Source organism: Cupressus sempervirens, chromosome 5, assembly GCF_028749045.1.
Source record: "Cupressus sempervirens isolate cs-2001-9-10 chromosome 5, ASM2874904v1, whole genome shotgun sequence".
In the NCBI taxonomy this organism is placed as follows: Eukaryota; Viridiplantae; Streptophyta; class Pinopsida; order Cupressales; family Cupressaceae; genus Cupressus; species Cupressus sempervirens.
In genome coordinates this window covers 360,183,954-360,203,303 of record NC_143122.1, presented here as the reverse complement: position 1 = coordinate 360,203,303, position 19,350 = coordinate 360,183,954, and the positions used below count along the sequence as shown (strand labels likewise).

The window sequence follows — 19,350 nt, the reverse complement described above, 5'->3', positions numbered from 1 at the left end:
TTGAGGTCTCTGGATGGCTTTAGTTGTGATCTCAGCCATTTTTTGGATGGTGCTAGCTGGGCGTAAATATTATTTCTGGCCAGTTGGTTAATGTTCCAGTATTTAGTAACTAAGATTTGAATAGAATGGAGAATTTTATATCGAGTCTTCTGAACTGGCATTAACAAGATCCATAATGGGTGGAGACAAAAATTACAAATAGCTTTGGAGATTTCTCAGAAGCTTGGTCCTTATTCAGACAGTTGTGGTTAAGTATATCCGTGCCATAGCAAGCTGGGATTTCATGTAAGGCATCCTTTTTAAACATGGAAATAGCTCCTAGTTCATTTACAACAAGAGACAATTATGTTTGTACAAGGGATGGCTCTCGAAATTGGGAACTCCCCATTGATACCAATCTCACATAACAAGTTAATTAAGGTTGTCTGACTGGAAATTGCAGATTGTCACACCATGTTATAGATACTAACAATGATAGCACAGAGGATAATTGTAATGTTCCCTTCTGGGACATTAGAAAAATTGAAGCCTTATTCTATATAATATTAAAATTGACTTTTGAGACATAGACTCAAAATATTAAAAGGTCAATTTAATGTTATATGAAGGACAAAGGGTCAAGAGGGAACAAGACGAAATGTCTTAAAGAAGTTGAAGAGCCACAAGGGAATAGGGCGAAAGCCAAATAGGAGTCGACGAGTCTTGGTTTGTGTATTAAAAGGGGAAAGAGGCTCATTGTTGGGCATGCTTGATTTTATGATTCATATTCGGTCCTCTCTTGTGAGAGTCGTTCATAAAACTTCAGCTTTCAGCCAGTGTGAGGATGTAGCCCTCGTGCAGGCAGGTAGTGGATGCAAACCCATTGTCCGTAGAGATATCATTTCAGGTGTCTCGTTTGTGCTTACAGGTTCTTCTCTTGTTTTCCAATCGGACTGTAAAATCTGTGTATAAGATTGGATTGTGGTTAGCTGGTTATTGTATTGCTGTTGTATAATACAATAACGTTTTAGAAATTATCTGGAAGTTGCTGGTTCTTATATTGCTGCTATATAAGGCAATAACATTGTTTAAGGAATTATAAGAGTTTGCTGGTTTTATCTTACCGGTTTGTAACTCATGGTTGTATGTTTGACATTTTGAATGTTATTGTGAAATAACGGGTTCTATACTTGTGGAGAACATTTTGGTTTTATTATAGCATTGTATTCCTTTTGCCTAAATCTGAGTTTGAATGTTATATCAGAGGAAAGTTGACTAAATCTTTATTGGAATTTCTACTAGTTTTCAGTTGTGCTGGAAACTATCTGCAATGTTTTATTGCTGATTATATTGTTAAAAAGAGAAATCAGCAATTATCCGGTTTGGGATATTACAATAATCTTATAGCACTTTGTGGCAGTTAAGTAATTGATGTGAAATTATCGTTATCAAGTATAATTTCATTAGGGCATAGTATTGTCTATGACTTTACAGTTGCTGTTCATTTCCAGTTGACATTGAAAGTGGCTTGTCCTCGAGCTTCAATGGCTGTTTTATATCTTTGATGAGGTATCTAAGTATTCTTGAAAGTACTATTGATTGACTTAAGCAAATAAAGAGTGTTGTGTTACATTTGTAGAGCCTATCAAAGTCAATGTTGAAAGCCCAGTTATAGGAGTTTATTGCATAGGTAAATGTGATGGAGATGTGTCAGATTTGTCTGTAAGTCAATAGACGTGGAGGATATTTTAGAGAGTTTCCTAGTAGTGGGAGTAGTCATTGGATGCTTTCCATTCAAATAAGACCAATCAAGGAGCATAAGGATGATGAAAGATTGCATTCAGGGGAGGAAAAGCTTGATGCATCTAGTGAGGAAGTCACACATGTTGAAGAGTGAAGGCACAACTTGCTGTTATAAGGCTAAGTTGGGGGCACATAACTGGAGACATCTCTCAAAGAAGAACTTATCCAGATTGTCTTGTGATCAGTTTCTTCTAAGAGGAGGAAATGACATTGAGAGTGAATTGAATGTCAAGAATTCAATGCACAAGTTGAGAGCATTAAGGTTCTAAGATCAATAGAGGGGAGTTCACTTCCAAAAAAATTCTTTGCAATCTTTATGGTAGGGATTAAGAGGGGGTTCTGTGAAGAAGTAAAGATGTCAGCTAAGTGGGTTGTAGTGTTGCAAGGTGAGGTGCTGAAGTCCTTACAAAAACTCTTAAGCTGCAGAGAACAAAATTGCAGAGTCAATATAGATTTGAAATTGGTAGCTCCAGAAACTTATTCAGTATAGGGTGATCTGGGATGAGGTCGAGGAGAGTAGTTCTCAACTCTAGCATGTCAGAAGTGTCAAAAGTGTGTGTTGAAAACAAATTCTCTAGGGCAAGTTTGCAGGCATTCTTAAATGAGGAGGTCAGGAGGTTGATGCAAGTGCTTGAAGATTCAGAGGGAGCTTGACTGGTAGATGGAGAGTGCCAGGTCCTTTGTAAAGGATCGGCAAGCTCAAGAAGCAGTGTGATTTATTTTGATAATCAAAGATGTGAAAGTTCTGCCCTTGTTGAGAGGGACTCTCAACATTCAATTCCTATTATGTGCTAAAATGCATATTTTTTTGTGCCTTGTACTGCATATTTCTCTAAGATGGAGAAATGTGACGTGAATGCCCTTGTAATGCACATTTCTCTGAGATTGAGAAATATGAGCTGAAAACCCTTGTCTGCCTTTGAGACATGTATTATTCTTTCCACTCATGGCTCATGGGAGTAGCCATAGTGGATTTCATTTTGAGAAACTCTATGGCAACATCATGTTGAGTGACTTTGTGATGTGCTTGTGTTTATATATATTTGACACATGGGAGTAGCCATGGTGAACATCATGTTGTGTGACTGCATGATGCAATCACGTTGAGAGATTCTGTGATAAAGTTTTGGTTTTCTCACAAGTGGGTGTACCCATTGTGACTGTCATATTGAGAGACTCCATGACATAATAATCTGTAAAAGATGCCTCCCTGGCTTGGAGTGTTGATGTTTTATCCCAAGTCAAGTATGCTGATGTGTGGCATAGGGAGGAATCTTTATTTCTGTTAATGTTTTTATGCCAGACAAGTATACTGATGTGTACCGTCGGGTTTCCTGAAGCTGTATCATTTAGTATTCCTTCACCTTTTATATTCTATGGTCATTAGTTGTAATTTGATGACAAGTTTGTGGTTAGCTGAGCTTGTGCGGTGAGTGTTTGTTTACTCTTCCAATTATCCAGAATGGTTCTTTGTAACTAATGTTGTATTCATTTCCGAGAAGATGATGGAAGGAAAAATCTGCTTTATATTCTTTTTATGAGCATTCTTTGTTTTGTTGAAGATTAATTTCTTTGACAAGAAGTTCTCTGAACTAGTGATTCACCTGATAAAACATTTGGATGAGTTCTCTGTTGGCTTTATTATTATCAGTGGTTTAGTTTGGTCTAGTATACAGACAAATTGTGATTCAATTAATTGTTCATGCATCATTAAGTAAAATAGATATCGTGGTTGCCGGGTTTTCTCGCTCGAGGAGGGTGGTTTTCCCAGGATAATCTTGGTGTCCTTGTTTTCATTATTTGCTCTATCGTTTCTCTATATTTCTGGTATAAAATTCAATAGAACATGCATTTTTATGTCACTATGTGGCAATACATCAGTGCGAGGTTGAATTTTGGTTTGACTTGGGTCCCTTTCTGTGAGATATGGTGAATATTGGAGGTTGCATCAAAGTACTATCTTACTGTAACAGACCTATATCATGATTGGAACTGTATAGTAGACCTTTTTGTATTAATATCAGTCCACTTACAATAAGTTGGAGATGTAGTATAAGAATTAACTGATAGTAACGCATTTCAATTTGGAAGGTGGGTTATTGTTCTTAATACTTATTGCTATGGACAATGAATTGCAAATTATATTCTTGGGTGTATTTCAAATTTTAATGTTAATTTTAATATTATTTTAATATTACATGTACAATGACAATAATTCCAAATTATGAATGCATATTAAGTTTGAAGATGTGGCATTAAACTCTAACATTTAAGATCTGCATATGGATGAGTATGCATTTAACTTTTAAGTATGCAATTAATGGCAGTGTTTGATAGACAGTTACTTGTGATTGGATAGATGATCTGAAGAGACTGCTATTACATGATTCTGCTGCATAGGTTTGGAGATTTATGGATCTTAAATTTGGAGACAGGTGAAATTAAGAAAACATTTGAAGGTATTTTTGAAACATTATCTCCTTCCTCAGTTTTGTATCTTAACCGCATTTCCTGGGGCGCCTCTGATACTAATTGTGGAAGATAGCAGGGATGCACTCGGTTGTGGAATTGTTTAGGGAGAAAGCAACATATAAAATGGAAATTGCAGATGAAGTAGTTGGAGTTTTAATATCCAAGAACATGCCAAAGCTGGGATTTGTACAAGATTTATCTGCACAAGATATTGTATCAACTGTTGCAAATTTGCATGATGCAATTGTACTCGTGGATACAGGTATTTTATTATTCTTAGTTTTGTTGTATTCTTGTAGCCAGTGTTTGTCGATACAGAAATATTTACAGATCTAATCCTGATTATTTTTAGTCTTACAGTTTACTTTTGTTTGTGTGTTTCTCATAGATGGTCAGAGGATTTTGAAGGTTCATTTAGAAACTGGAGATATTTCTTATATTCAGCTTTCCAATCTTGGTTCCCTTGGGTTGCCTTACTGGTACCCATATGCTGTGGAACAGATATTTGATTGCAGGTTATGTTGATAATTGTCCTTTTAATTTGTAGTCTTAACATTTGTGATCATTCATTTACTTTAAAGAAGTTAACAGAAACATTTTACCCCTTATCTGTTATGATCTTCACTCTTTACCTAAGACTGTTCACAATAACCACATTTTTTTAAAGAGAATACTTTTATACATTTCCTGTTTGAAGTTACTTGTATATAATTTTATCAGTTTGGGAAACATTTCTGAATGCTTACTTCTGGGTATTCATAAACAGTGCACATAAGAATACCAGTGGAAGCCATCGTCAAGGTTCATTTCAACGTTTCCATGTCCAGCCAGGTATACTCAAAACTGTTTTCCATTTTTGACTCCATAGTCTATGTGATCCTCCTATTTGCATATTGTGTACTGTAAGTGTTTAGTAGATTACTTCAAATATGCTCTCAAGTACTAACCGTTTTCTCTGGTTAATCAATCAATGTATAGATTAGGTTGATCGGAATTGTATTATTATAGAAACAAACTTTCCTGGAAATTGACAAAAATATGTTTTCTAGTTTTTCATTAATTCCTATTCTCTGTGTTTTCTAAAGATCTAAAATCGTGAGTTTTCTATACAATGAGGAAACCTTATAGCATACTTGTCTGCAACCACTTTCGAATTTTAACATTTCAATGACTAAATTTGGCTGGGGCTAGTGAATTCTCATTCAAGTGAGAGATTGATAAGCAAAAGATAGGCTTGAATAAAACTTTTAATGTTCACTTAATGTTTCCGCATCTGCAGCGTTTCCACAGAAGTTTGCTGAAACAATTCAGTAAATGCATCTGGACATGGAAATTTGTCAGACTGGATAAAGGCGATTCTAGCCCTATAGTCAGCCTGATTTAAAGGTTGCATCAGTTTTTCATTTCCTGCAGATTATTTAAGAATTGAAAAGTCACATGTTTGTAAGTAGATGTTCTTAGGCTGTCTTTATACTTTCTAATGTAGAGGAAGCATTGAGAAATCACAGACAGAATTCAGTAGCATATTTAAAGATTTCATCTCGATCTAGTAACACTTGACATTTATCTTTCTGGTTACGGTGCAGTGTATAATCTGGTGACCCACTGTTCTTTGAGTCTGGGGCATTGAATAATATTGCATTTAACTCTCCCTACCTAATCCATTAAGTTTTAGATCTTGGATGTCATTATATGTTTCTACATTTACTAGTAGACTAGCAGTAAATTGGTGGAATCCAATTTTGATCCTCTTGCACAGGCATTGTGTTGAATCCATGACCTGCGATGAATTTAGAAGCCTTGCAAAGTGAGTGTTGATCTGATTGGCCTGGGTGAAAATATGCATAAAAAACCTGTTATTTATAAGAGCCACTCTGCTTACTCAAAATCTTGAGATCATTTGCAAATTTGATTACACAACCTTGAAGTTTTGGAGCTGAATTAATTAATTGATGATTTTTTTGGAGAAAGTCATCATGTGAAAGCTGTGCACTTCTAATCTGAAGACAAGAAATTTCCTTGTCAGAAGAGGATAGAGATCTTGAAGAAAACAGTCTCTGATGATTTCAAAGATTAGTTTAATAATTTCATTTTCTAAGTCATCCATTATAGAGTATACCTATATGATACAATCTTCATTTATGTTTTTATTTAGTTTTTCAACATTATAGTCAGCGCATTTTCTCAAATTGCAGCAACTGTATAACACATGCATAAATGTCAGCTCCACAAGTGGCTTGTGTGCTGGTTTAGACATTTGCAGCTCCAAAGATGAATTTTGTACTTTCTTCTCTTCTATAATTTGGAATACTATAATTGCAGCTCCAAAGATAAATTTAGTACTTTCTTCTCTTCTATAATGTGTAGTGTTAAAACCCTATAGATTATGTTCATTTATTGGTTCCTTTCTTCTGTTCTACAATGTGGATGGTGTTAAAATTCCCCCATAATGATCATGTTCATAGGCTGAGTGGCTAAACTTGAAACCCACTTTGTTGGCTGATTTAGAGCCTGGATCCTGTTGTATCTGTAAGGGAACATGTAAAGTTGAAGAATTTGACTATTGTGTCGATTTCATATGACTAGAAATCAGCTACTATATCAGTGCCTCAATGAAATCTTTTGTAACTCTAGTATTTACTGGGAGAGATTTCAGTGTCTTAGAGGTCTGTTTGAAAATATTGGATCTTTTGCTTGGGACCTCATATCCCTGGAAACTTTATTTGTTCATTTTGTATAGGGTTTTCTGCAAAAGAACTATCTCCATCTGTGCTGTATGGATTGTATCTTTAAGAACACCTCTCTACTGGGGGAGCGTAGAACCCCTCACATTCCAAGAGATAAATTTCATTGATTAGTGGGAGTGCTTCTGTCCATTTGCAGCTCATCATTTTCAATCCAACGATTTTATTTAATTTCCAATGGGCTACTAGTGCCATGAAACTCTGCCTAGTTTCTAGAGAGCTTACAAAAGTTTATCATGGACAATTTCTGTGTTAGCTTAATTAATTATTGTATGGTAGCCCATTTCATGCCATTCTTCCTTAAACAACTTCAAATAATGCCTCATGCTTTGCGTGTATGTTTTACTTATCAATTCTTGAGATTTGTATGTTTTACTTATCAATTCTTGAGATTGTATATGGGCTGCATCACTTAGCTGTGGAGTCTGCAAAAAGTGTTTGCTATGTTTATAGAATGTTTCTGTTACCATCTCATGCATGTCCTTTTGTGGTACATGTTACGATTCTGGATTTCTGCACTCCTTGCAGGGAGGTGTGAGATAGGAGTGAATCTGATTTTGCCAAGAGGTACAAAGCTTGCAGATCCCCTAGATAAAGGTTGTGTGTGGCGGCAATCAAGGGGATCTGTTGTAGAACTCTCTATGTATGATGGAATGTTAGTTGCTGACAAGGTATGATGGAAGCATTGAATAGAACTAAACAGTTGAGTGATCGGCCTTTTGGATCTTTAATGCTATTATTCATTCGTATATGAGCAGGTGGGCATGGAGCAGCAGTTTTACGATGATTTAGAGAGTGTATTGTTGGATCCAGATATTTCTGAAGACGTTGGCGAAGTTGAATGTGGTGATGAAGAGTCCCACAGCTTGGGGACATTTATTCATTCTTCAGTTGATGTTAGTCATGGTGTTGGAGAGGTCAATATGTCTACCATCTTTTTATTGAATATCTTGGGGCTTCATGATGTTTGCCTTTGTGACAGTTTGCTTATTTACTATTTGTATGTTATCCCACTTCCTGTATATTGAGATGGGACACTGCTTTTCTGTATTTTTGCAGATTATGATTGATGCTGTTGTTTATCTAACTCTTGACAAATCAAGCTGTGCCACGGGAAACTCTACCACAGACACTCACAAATTGATAGATTTCCAGGACCAAGACAAATCAGTTGGGAAAGCAACGTATAGGTCCTTGCTTTCTGATGTTCGCAAGGGGCAAGAAAATGTATTTATGAAACATGCACATATTCAGGTTAGGCTGAAATGTTCAGATGATGCTCCAGCAGATAGAAAATTATCCATAAATTTTGAGCTTTAGTGGAAACTATTGTGTCCTTGGAAATCTTTCTCGTTCTCTTATTTACACAATTATAGTTAAAAAGTCTACAAGCTGATGAAATGTTCAGATGATGCTCCAGCAGAGAAAATTATCCATAAATTTTGGGCTTTAGTGGAAACTGTTGTGTCCTTGGAAATCTTGGTCTTTTTCTAATTTACAGAATTATAGTAAAAAACCTGCAATTTCCTCAGCCAAAAATATGGCTTTGGAGTCGTATATGCGAATTTGCAACAGGAGATAACATTCTGTATTTATTCAACATTTGTAACCACGTATTTGACATGATTGTAAGTTTATGGTCTTCTACTTTAACATGTGTTCTGATTACGATCCATGTCCATTCTTGCACACTTCGATCGTATTGGCCAACAATGTCAGCATAGAATAACAATGAACATTCAAGATATGCTTTCAGCTTTTTCATCCAATGGAGTGTTTTCAGTTGAATATTATAAAGAAGCAATAATGGATGCACATAAGATTTATATATGTGTTGCCCTACCTGTGTTTGCAATCAAAATATGCTGTACTTACCCACACTCACATATGTAGGTATTTTGGCAAACAATTGTCATGTACTCATAAGTGAGAAACATCAAACTCGCTGCTCACTGTAAACTTAGTCTTCTGTTGAATTTGTTATTTTGATTTCTAATTTTTACAACAAATGGAACGTATTTAGAAGGGATGACATTTCTTCATATTGTCATTTATAATGTATCAAAACAAACACAATAAATCTGAAGATTGAAAATTGAAGGTACTTAGCATTTAGTCAATTTGATGGTTCAGAAGTACCTTTGACACCTCAAAATTTAATGTCATCTGATTACAAATTCTCAAACTTGTAAAATCAGCAACATTATTATAAACAAATTCCATTAAGGTAAATACCTTTCAAAAGAAACAAATAGTTTATATAGGACCAAAATAAGTCAACATCAAACTCTGCTTAGAAATCTGGGTGTCTAGAATTAGACCTAATTGCAAACCATCTAGGTTACTAGTGAAATTGCAACAGTTACTCTTTTCATATTATTTTGAAGATTACTTAGCAGCATTCTACGATGCAGAGAATGAAACCCAAAACCTGATGCCTTATTCACAGCTCTTTCATGATAAACACTAGCAGTTGGCAATCACCATAGTATGAGTCTCACACCAAGGGTTTGAAGAAAGCAACTGCCAAAGCCAAAGAAAAGGGTTTCCAAAACCCTCAATATCTAATGCCACATGAGGATCACTAACCCTCAAATCATTCAGTGCAAGGGAAGAAACCACCAAAATATCTCCACTAAATGGACAATGTGAAATATGTCCATGACATTCTCAATAATCAGATAGAGTATATCTTTTTATCCTCGAGGGTCAAGTTGAACAAACTTCGAAAACAATGCATGTTTTTTTCTTCTCATCGGAGAAAATATCATAATAATTATCTTCCGCATGAGCAAATGAGCCTCAAAATCCCTGTTTTTAAAAATAATTTCAAGCACATCTCCTTATGTCTCCCTATTTTGGTACCGTTATAATTTTCTCCGTGTCAAAATAAAGTTACTTTATCAAATTTAAATAACATTATGTTAGATAAACAATTTAACTTTAATATTTTTACATTATTTGAACAAGAGACGCAATGCGTCATAGTTCTTGCCTAACACATAATGGTTGTAGAGGTGTAGATGAGTGAGAATCTAAATTAACATTATGAATGCATAAATTTTATTCTAGAAATGCACTTGTGATCTGATAGGATTGCTCATATTTTGTTGTTAAATTCTCGTCCTAGAAATGCGCTTGTGCTCTGATAGGATGATTCATATTTTTCTGTTAATTTCTCGTGCTATATTATTATATCTTTGGGCATTTAAGCCCAAGAATAAGAGGCCAAAGTCCCCAATATGGCACTAAGTACTTAATATCATACTACGATCAATACATATGCTTTAGACAAATTTGCACCTTCTACATTGACAACTTAAATTATGTGCAATGAGGAAAGACATTCATACCAATATTTGAATTATAGAACTTGAAGATGTGATGAAGCATTTGGAGTATCACATTATATGTTTAAGCATACCATGCATGCTACTAGACAACTATAAGTAGTTAGAATAACTCCCCCAGCTATGTATTATTCTCATCTTGATTATCAAATGAAACTCACAATATTTTTAATCATTAGCACTGGACAAAAACTAGGATAGAGATATAGATAGAGATAAATAACAGTATACAACAATAACAACATAAATATATATGCAGAGGAAAAAAGAATAGATAATATAGAGGAGGAAGAGAAAGAGAGATAAAATAGTAAGATAGAGTGATACCAACATAAATTGTGTGTGAGAGAGAGAATTAAATATAATAATTTTTCTTAATAAGACAAATAGTCAAAATAAAATCATGGTTATAATAAAGAATTAAAATATATCATATTTCAATTAATGAAACTAAGAATTTAATTTTTACATTAAAACTCACATTTTTATAAGAAAAATGAAATGTATTGAAATAAAAAAAATATTTTATAAGTAAAATTAATTGTTTAATTTTACACAATTAGAGAAGGTATACTATCTATCCAAATTTTTCATAAAATTAAATAAATTTTAATTATGAAATAATATCTATATAATTTAATATGTACATTTGTAAATAATAAATAGATATAATACATATAAATTTGATGTTGATGAATAAATATGATGTAATAAATAATAAATAAAATATAACTATTTAATTTGAATACAGTCTATAAAAACCTAATAATAATTTATATATCTTTTAGAATTGAATTATTTCTATTTTGTGGTTATTTCTTTAGTATTTTTTTAATATAAAATATAATTATTAATTTAATATTAAAATATATATTTAAGTTTTAAATGTATTTAAATTAAATGATAAATTGTTTAAATAAATAATAATAATAATAATAATAAATAATATAATTTAAAAATTGTAACACTCATCAATTATACATATTACAAACACTATTATAAAATATAATTAAAAAATAATATTGTTTAATTTATTTTTATAAAAGTAAAATAATAGTAATAATTTAACTACTTTTATTAAAAAAGCAAAGTTTTAAAAAAATTAGGAATTCAAATACAAAGATATAACATATTGAAATTATATCAAAAAGACATATATATATATATATATATATATATATATTTGAACTTATGCATTACATGAAGTTTTAGGAACAAGTTATATCAAATAGTAAAAAATAAACATCAATGTAAAACTAATACTAAATATATTTAAAATAAGAAATAAGAAATATTTAATAGATTGTGATAATTAATATTGATTAGACATGTTGTGTGAGGTGGAAATGATTGAAAAAATAAAATTTTATCAACTTGTCACAAATGTGGAAAAGATAAAGTTATAATTAATACATTCATTAATGCAAGATGAAGTTGGTAAAAAATATTTGTATTTTTTCTTGAAGAAAATTAATTTTCTCCCCCACCAAAAATAGTATGGACCAATAGAATGGATGAAAAATATGATTTATAAAATAATGAAAAATTAGAAAAAGATATAAACATTTGAAATCTCACATAATCTTTTAAATTCTTAGATTTGATTGGTTAGTGTTAATGTTTTATTTGAATTGACATGAATGCATAAGTATTCATACCTTGGCAGGAACTAACAATACCCCAAGTAGTATAAATCGTCAAGATATCGGTATCAATGTAATTGTCGACTGTCCAAGAAGACATGTTGCTTAAACTAGTTTAAATTGTTAGAAGATTTTTTATGTCAACATGAGCTCATACTATAAATAGCAACATTCTTTAAGGACCACAAGTCATTAAGATTATTAATATAATCACCATCCCAAAATAGTCAATAGTGTGAGACATAAGTGCATACATAAGGTGACAACTGATGCAACCATGATCTCATATTATTAATGTCAAAGTTTTTCATCAACCAAAGAGAACAAATCTACAAAAATCCATGAAGGTAAGTGCTAAGCAAGAACTGATTATAAATAGTTGTCATGCCCAAAATACTAGGCAAAAACACACCAATTTAAAAAAGAAAAAGAAAAAAAAGTGATAATAGGATTAAATGTAATACGTAAGTATTCGAGTAGAAGTTCTTAGCTTCCTCATATTCAAGTATAATTACAAAATTTAAGTACAAATCAAATGCCAATTTCTTTACCATATTTTAAACTTAAATTGCATAACTTAATATATATTACCATGTTATCTAATTAACCTCAATCAAATGAATACGATTTCGAAACATAAGAATGTTGCAGGAAGGTAAACATCATCACATTTGTTTTTTAAGTAACATATGCAAAAATTGAAAAAAAAAACTATAAGACTCATATGCAAGAATATTACTCAATTTTCTTTTTCTATTGAACCACCCGATTCAAAGGCTCTGTCGAAAAAGAACCAGGAAGAAAACCTGACATTGTCGCCATTTCAACAATAAGTCTAAATATAACATTTTTACACAGGATTATTATCCTGAGGAGAAATCTCCCAATATAACTGAATTACAATAATATTTTTGAATTTCCTTTTTGGCTTCACAACAGGGAACCCATTACGAAGTCTGTAACACATCAAGGTGATCATGGAGAATAAAAATTGATAGGGAGACAACCAATCATAACATGAAGACAAAATCAAACATTCACTCTCATTTTGGTTTGCACAACAGGTTCATCATTGAACCAGACTGGGGAGAAGGTGGATTTTTCTAACAGGAGACATTAGCCACAACACCATAACATATGCCTTTTCAGGGCTAAAATTTCAAAAACTTCTATTTTTTCATAGATGCCCTTTCAAGGCTAATATCACAAGGACTTTCGTTCTTTCACTTCTCAAATTCCAAAACTTAAAACATGGTTTGTGCTGATGAGTAGGGGCCCATAACACCCTGCTCTCTCTCTCTCTCTCTCTCTCTCTCTCTTTCTCTCTCTCTTCTTGTCCTAAGAAGAGACTCTACACTGTTGGAGTCCAACTAAAGACCTCCTCTTGTACATGGCCATTTCTGCCCTATCCGAAGGTGAGTAATGCCAATACAACTCATACAATCCCTTCGAAAAACAAAGCAAAATTACAAAAGAAAACAATTTAAGAAAACCTATTTCAATCCCTCCTAAACATATTCAACACATAGACGAACATACATATGCAAATATAATAATTTTAGCATGAAACAAAACATGAATAACATGAGCTGAGGGACTCCTACCTTCAACATAAGGTTATGACAATTGGAAAATTTGAGATGAGCTTCCATTCTTTCTCTTTCTCTTTCTCTTTCAATCTTAAAAATGCTCTCTCAAACTAGAGGTTGGGTGAACACTCAAAATCCTCTTAAAATTGCCTTTAAATAAGATCCTAAATTCAACCACCTTCAAAATGTAATAACTCCCCCACTTGCCTAAAAGTTCTAGAGTCTTCTAACTCAACTAGACATAGGCTAACCTCAAGGTGGAGTTAAAGTTATCCAACCCATGATGAAACCATCCAATTTTCGCAATAAAGAAAAAATGGGGTTTTTGACTGACCATAAAATTCAAACAAAAGGGGCTAGGGGGGTGGAAAATGCCCCCAACCCATACCCATTACCCTTGGATATTTTTTTTGATTAATCAAATTCACCACAATATACCAGTTGAAGTTGTGCTATCAATCTCACCAAATTTGGTATGGTCTTGTATATTATATACATACATACATACATACATACATACATACATACATACATACATACATACATACATACATACATACATACATACATACATACATACATACATACATACATACATACATACATACATACATACATACATACATACATACATACATACATACATATATATATATATATATATATATATATCACCATTTTGTTTATCTCATTGTTTACACAAGTTCTAATTATCATTCGAGAATGCACTGAATGCTACTATTCTTATCTATAATTCCATATTCCATGTCTCCTAGTCATAAACGACTTATGAAAATCATCCTTAGGTTGCAGGGTTGTAACTAGTTAGGTATAAAACCATTTGTCAATGTTTACTTGGTCATTCTTACAACTATCTCCTTGTTGTTGATATAGGTAATCATTATTGTTCTTATCATACCTCGTGGCTTATAATCTGCTTATTTCTTAACTGTGATACTTGAACCTTTAGTTCGTGCTAGGTTGATGACCTCATCACAACTTTACTTACTCTAAATTGTAGGGTTATAACTGGTCCAAGAATTTCAATGTTAGAGTCTACGATCATTCACTTGATAGTTAAAAACTTATTTCTCATGCTTATACAATAAGTCTACTGACATAATTAAACTCACATAACCCTACCTTAGAAGTTTACATTTTCCCATCATTCAATTTCTGTTCTTACCACCATATTTTAGATAGATTTAATTGTGTATTAGGGTTCCACTACTCAGTTATGGTTGAATGAGTCGATCGATTAACATTTAGGTTCAATTGCAAAGGTACAAATTCCAACTCAAATTACATTTTAGGGTTTCCAAGTTGCATGTTGTCTATGATGCTATCCCCTTAACACTATACTAATATATAATTCTAAATATTATCAAAACTCATTTAGAACTAATTTAAAAAGTTAAAACATTTATCAATAAACTATTTACAACTTCTAACTCATCTTCTATCATAATTTGACTCATCATATCAAATTCCTAGTCAACTTGAGATTTTAATACTTGTCGATCTGCTAACCACCTACTAGGTTTAAAGTCCAAAAGAAAACTATCCCAATACTATAATCATCACATAAATTTAAATCCTGACAGAAGACTAATAATATAGAATTTCTGACTGATTCATTTCCACTCCTACCTTTCACTTAACTACTAAGAACGTTATCTAACAATAACCAACACCATCATAATAACTCTAATCCCTAAAACGACTTCGACATCCTACATCAAAATATATACTCATTATTATTTTAAAATTAATAATAATAATTAACATAATTTCTAAAATAACAATCGATTCTTTATATAAAGTTACCCTTTATAATTCAATGTAATAAATTGAATAACTAAAACATGATAATAACACCTTAACTATAATTCTAAACTGAAAACAACATCTCGAAATATTTAATATAATTTTAAAAAAAAATCAAAATAAGACTATAAAACATCAAATAAAGTAATATATATTATTTGTAAGAATATGACACAACTAATTCCATCATGAATTTAACACTTTTATATAATCCTATAACAAACTCTTCAATTACAATCTTCCTTAGAATAACTCTTTCAATATTGAATCCAACCCTTTTTAAAGGACAAGACATAAATATATTTCAACTAAATTAAATTAGAACAATAATAATTAAATTATTAATCTTACTTACTTCAAATAGTTAATACTAATCTCAAATCAACTAATACTTAATTGCAAATCTAACATTTAAATTCATAAGAATAAAATATTAAAAAAAAACTATAACTATCACTAATTTATATTTAACTTATTAACCAATTTAACATTACCACTAACTATACTAAACTTTACTAACTTCACCACTAACTAAAACTTAACATCTAATATAACTAATCTTAACTTTAAAACTTTAAAACATATCCCAATTAACAACTTAAAAATAAATCTTATCAATAAATTTAAAAATATACTTACATATCCAAATTTATTTTACTTTAATTAACTTTAACTTTCAAAACAATCCTAACATTACTAACACTATACTCTAACCCACCCCTTACCAATTATAATCCTAACACTAAACATACTAACAACTTTAATACAAACTAATTCTAAAACTAATCATATAATAATATCTTAACACTTATTATCAATTAACCTTTACTAGATAAGAAACCCAATTACTAACCAAACCTCCAACATTTAACTTAACTCCTAAGCCATCAACTTTATGGCATGCAAAAGGCTCAGATTGACTACAAACCATGATCGTTGGATTCATGGGAAGAAACTAGCGAATTAATTCCTTGTTGGGATTGGCAATGTGAAAAATGGCATTGGAATCCATAGCGGATGAGGGCAATTGAAACAAAAAAGGTTTGAAGTCAATCTCTACTTTTGAGGGAGAAGAAGCATTCAAAGCATCTTGACAATTAGAATCAAACAAATGGGTGGAAGAGAAAAGACAAGCGTAGAAGGTAGGAAATTAAACAAAAAGATGTCATCTTTGATATGTGTTATGGATTCAGAGATGACAAACTTTATCACCTATTCCCCACCTAGGCTCACGTGGGCTCTTTTTTCATGAGGTGGTCACATTGCCCAAGAATGGTTAAGGGCATGTCAGAGGTGACAACACTTGGGAAGGAGGATATAAATGATGTATGGCATTAAATGACATTACAAGTATGTAGAGGAATTTTTTTAATTAAGACCTTACCACACCTCCCTTGCAATCATGTGGCCTAAGTAGCTTGGGTGCTTCCCCATGCCGCAGACCTGGTCCCCCCACAAGGATGTATGCCAACATGGAGAAAGGCGCCAGTGGAAAGGAAGTCAAACTATGCCTCCCACAACCAATCAAATGCACCGCTCAATAACAAGGAACAAGAGGCTTTAAGCGATGGGATGGGGTGGGGTCGAGGTCATTCCACCTCATCAAACAATGCGGCCCCCCTGCGTTTTCTAAAACAAAGCAACCATTGAAAATTTAAAGTGCCCAGCCTGGAATTACATGGGGGATTACGTTGGGTAAAAAATAAGTCAGCACATCTAACATGCCACCCCCCCACATAGTTTCTCTGCCATAGGGCTTTAATGTGTCTATCTTTTAAACATACACGCCTCCTCTAATCAAATCTAAGTGCGACCAGCTCTGGATGGTGTACATGACCAATCAGAGGAGGGTGGGTGGAGTCAGTGCATTAATGTTTTGCACTTAGTAAAAAAAATTTGTGCTTGATAAGGTAAGGAGGAGGGTGGAATTAAAGATAAACTTTAGTGGTTAGGCTAGGATAGTATTAGGATAAGTTATGAGGTTCCCCTTTTTTTTTCTATTTATTTATGTTTATGCAAAGGTATTTTAAATTTATTAATTTAATAACAAAATGGATATTAAAAGGACTCTTTAGAGAATATGCTCTAATGAAAAAGGGAATTTAAATTTTCTCATACAAACTCTAGAGAGCATATTTGCTCTAGGGGATATATATATATATATATATATATATATATATATATATATATATATATATATATATATATATTACAAGTTCCATATTATTTTTAAGTGTAGATTTGAATGCAAATTATCTTTCATGGCAAGGAGAATATATATATTTTTAAAGTCCTTTATTTCTCTAAGTATCGAATTATCCAATGTACTTAATTAGCCAAGGAGGAATTTTTTTTTTAAATTTGAATTATAACATATAGTTTCAAATGTCTTGTCAATACAATAACATAGGATTATTTCCCCTTCCAATCAAATACGAAAATGCGAGAGCAGATTTAATTCATGTAGTTTTAAATGTCCACACTTTACACGGACCCATTGTCGCCCAAGTGTTACAAACCTGGCTCCAATACCAAAATGTTATGCCCAAAATACAGGGCAAAAACACACCAATTTTTTTATTTATTTTTTCCTAAAGTGATAATAGGATTAAATTTAATACATAAGTATTCGAATAGAATTTCTTAGCTTCCTCATACTCAAGTATAATTACGAAATTTAAGTACAAATCAAATGCGAATTTTCTTAACATATTTTAAACTTAAATTGCATAACTTAATATATATTACCATGTTATCTAATTAACCTCAATCAAATGAATACGATTTTGAAACATAAGAATGCCACAAGAAGGCAAACATCATCACATCTAATTTTTAAGAAACATATGCAAAAATTGAAAAAAAAAACTATAAGACTTATATGCAAGAATATTATTCAATTTTTTTTTTCTATTGAACCACCTGATTCAAAGGCTCCACCAGGAAAGAACTAGGAAGAAAATCTAACATCGTTGCCATTTCAACAATAAGTTTAAATATAACATTTTTAAACAAGATTATTATCCCGAGGAGAAATCTCCCAACATAACTGAATTACAATAACATTTTTGAATTTCCTTCTTGGCTCCACAACAAGGAACCCATTACAAAGTCTATAACACATCAAGGTGATTATGGAGAGAATGAAAACTAACAGGGAGACAACTAATCATAACATGAAGACAAAATCTAACATTTACTCCCATCCTAATTTGCACAACAGGTTCGTCACTGAACCAAACTAGGGAGAAGGTGGATTTTTCCAATAGGAAATGTCAGCCACAACACTATAACATATGCCCTTTTGGGGCTAAAATCTCAAGAACTTCTGTTCTTTCAGAGATGCCCTTTCGAGGCTGATATCACAAGGACTTTCGTTCTTTCACTTCTCAAATTCCAAAACTTAAAACATAGTTTGTGTTGATGAGTAGGGGCCCATAACACCCTACTCTCTCTCCCTCTTCTCGTCTTGAGAAGAGACTCTGCACTGTTGGAGTCCAACTAAAGACCTCCTCTCGTACATGGTAACTTCTACCCTACTCGAGGGTGAGTAATGCCAATACAACCCATACAATCCCTTTGAAAAATAAAGAAAAATTACAAAGGAAAACCATTTAAGAAAACCTATTTCAATCCCTCCCAAACATATTCAACACACACACGAACATACATATGCAAACATAATAACTTAAGCATAAAAAAAAATATGAACAACATGAGCTGAGGGATTCCTACCTTCAACATAAGGTTATGACAATTGAAAAACTTGAGATGAGCTTCCCTTCCTTCTCCTTCTTTTTCAATCTTGAAAATGCTCTCTAAAACTAGAGGTTGGGTGAAAACTCAAAACCCTCTCAAAAATGCCTCTAAATAAGATCCTAAACTCAACCACCTTCAAAAAGTAATAACTCCCCACTTGCCTTAAAGTTCTAGAGTCTTATAA

The 19,350-nt window shown here is 32.5% G+C and overlaps 1 protein-coding gene across 2 annotated transcripts in view; it reads left to right on the top strand.

The window, feature by feature from the left end:
• Positions 1 to 8,767, top strand: part of EMB1974 (NHL domain-containing protein) — a 230,278-nt gene extending 221,511 nt beyond the window's left edge. The window contains exons 11-17 of one of the 2 annotated variants that reach the window (XM_089830348.1): positions 4,183 to 4,241; positions 4,331 to 4,516; positions 4,643 to 4,769; positions 5,021 to 5,085; positions 7,527 to 7,669; positions 7,757 to 7,915; positions 8,058 to 8,767. In XM_089830348.1, coding sequence (XP_089686474.1) covers positions 4,183 to 4,241; positions 4,331 to 4,516; positions 4,643 to 4,769; positions 5,021 to 5,085; positions 7,527 to 7,669; positions 7,757 to 7,915; positions 8,058 to 8,318 — 1,000 coding nt within the window. In that variant the 3' untranslated portion in view covers positions 8,319 to 8,767. Of the gene's footprint in view, positions 1 to 4,182; positions 4,242 to 4,327; positions 4,517 to 4,642; positions 4,770 to 5,020; positions 5,086 to 7,526; positions 7,670 to 7,756; positions 7,916 to 8,057 lie in introns of both variants that reach the window. The other variant, XM_089830347.1, reaches the window with a different exon arrangement.
• Positions 8,768 to 19,350: the final 10,583 nt, after the last annotated feature.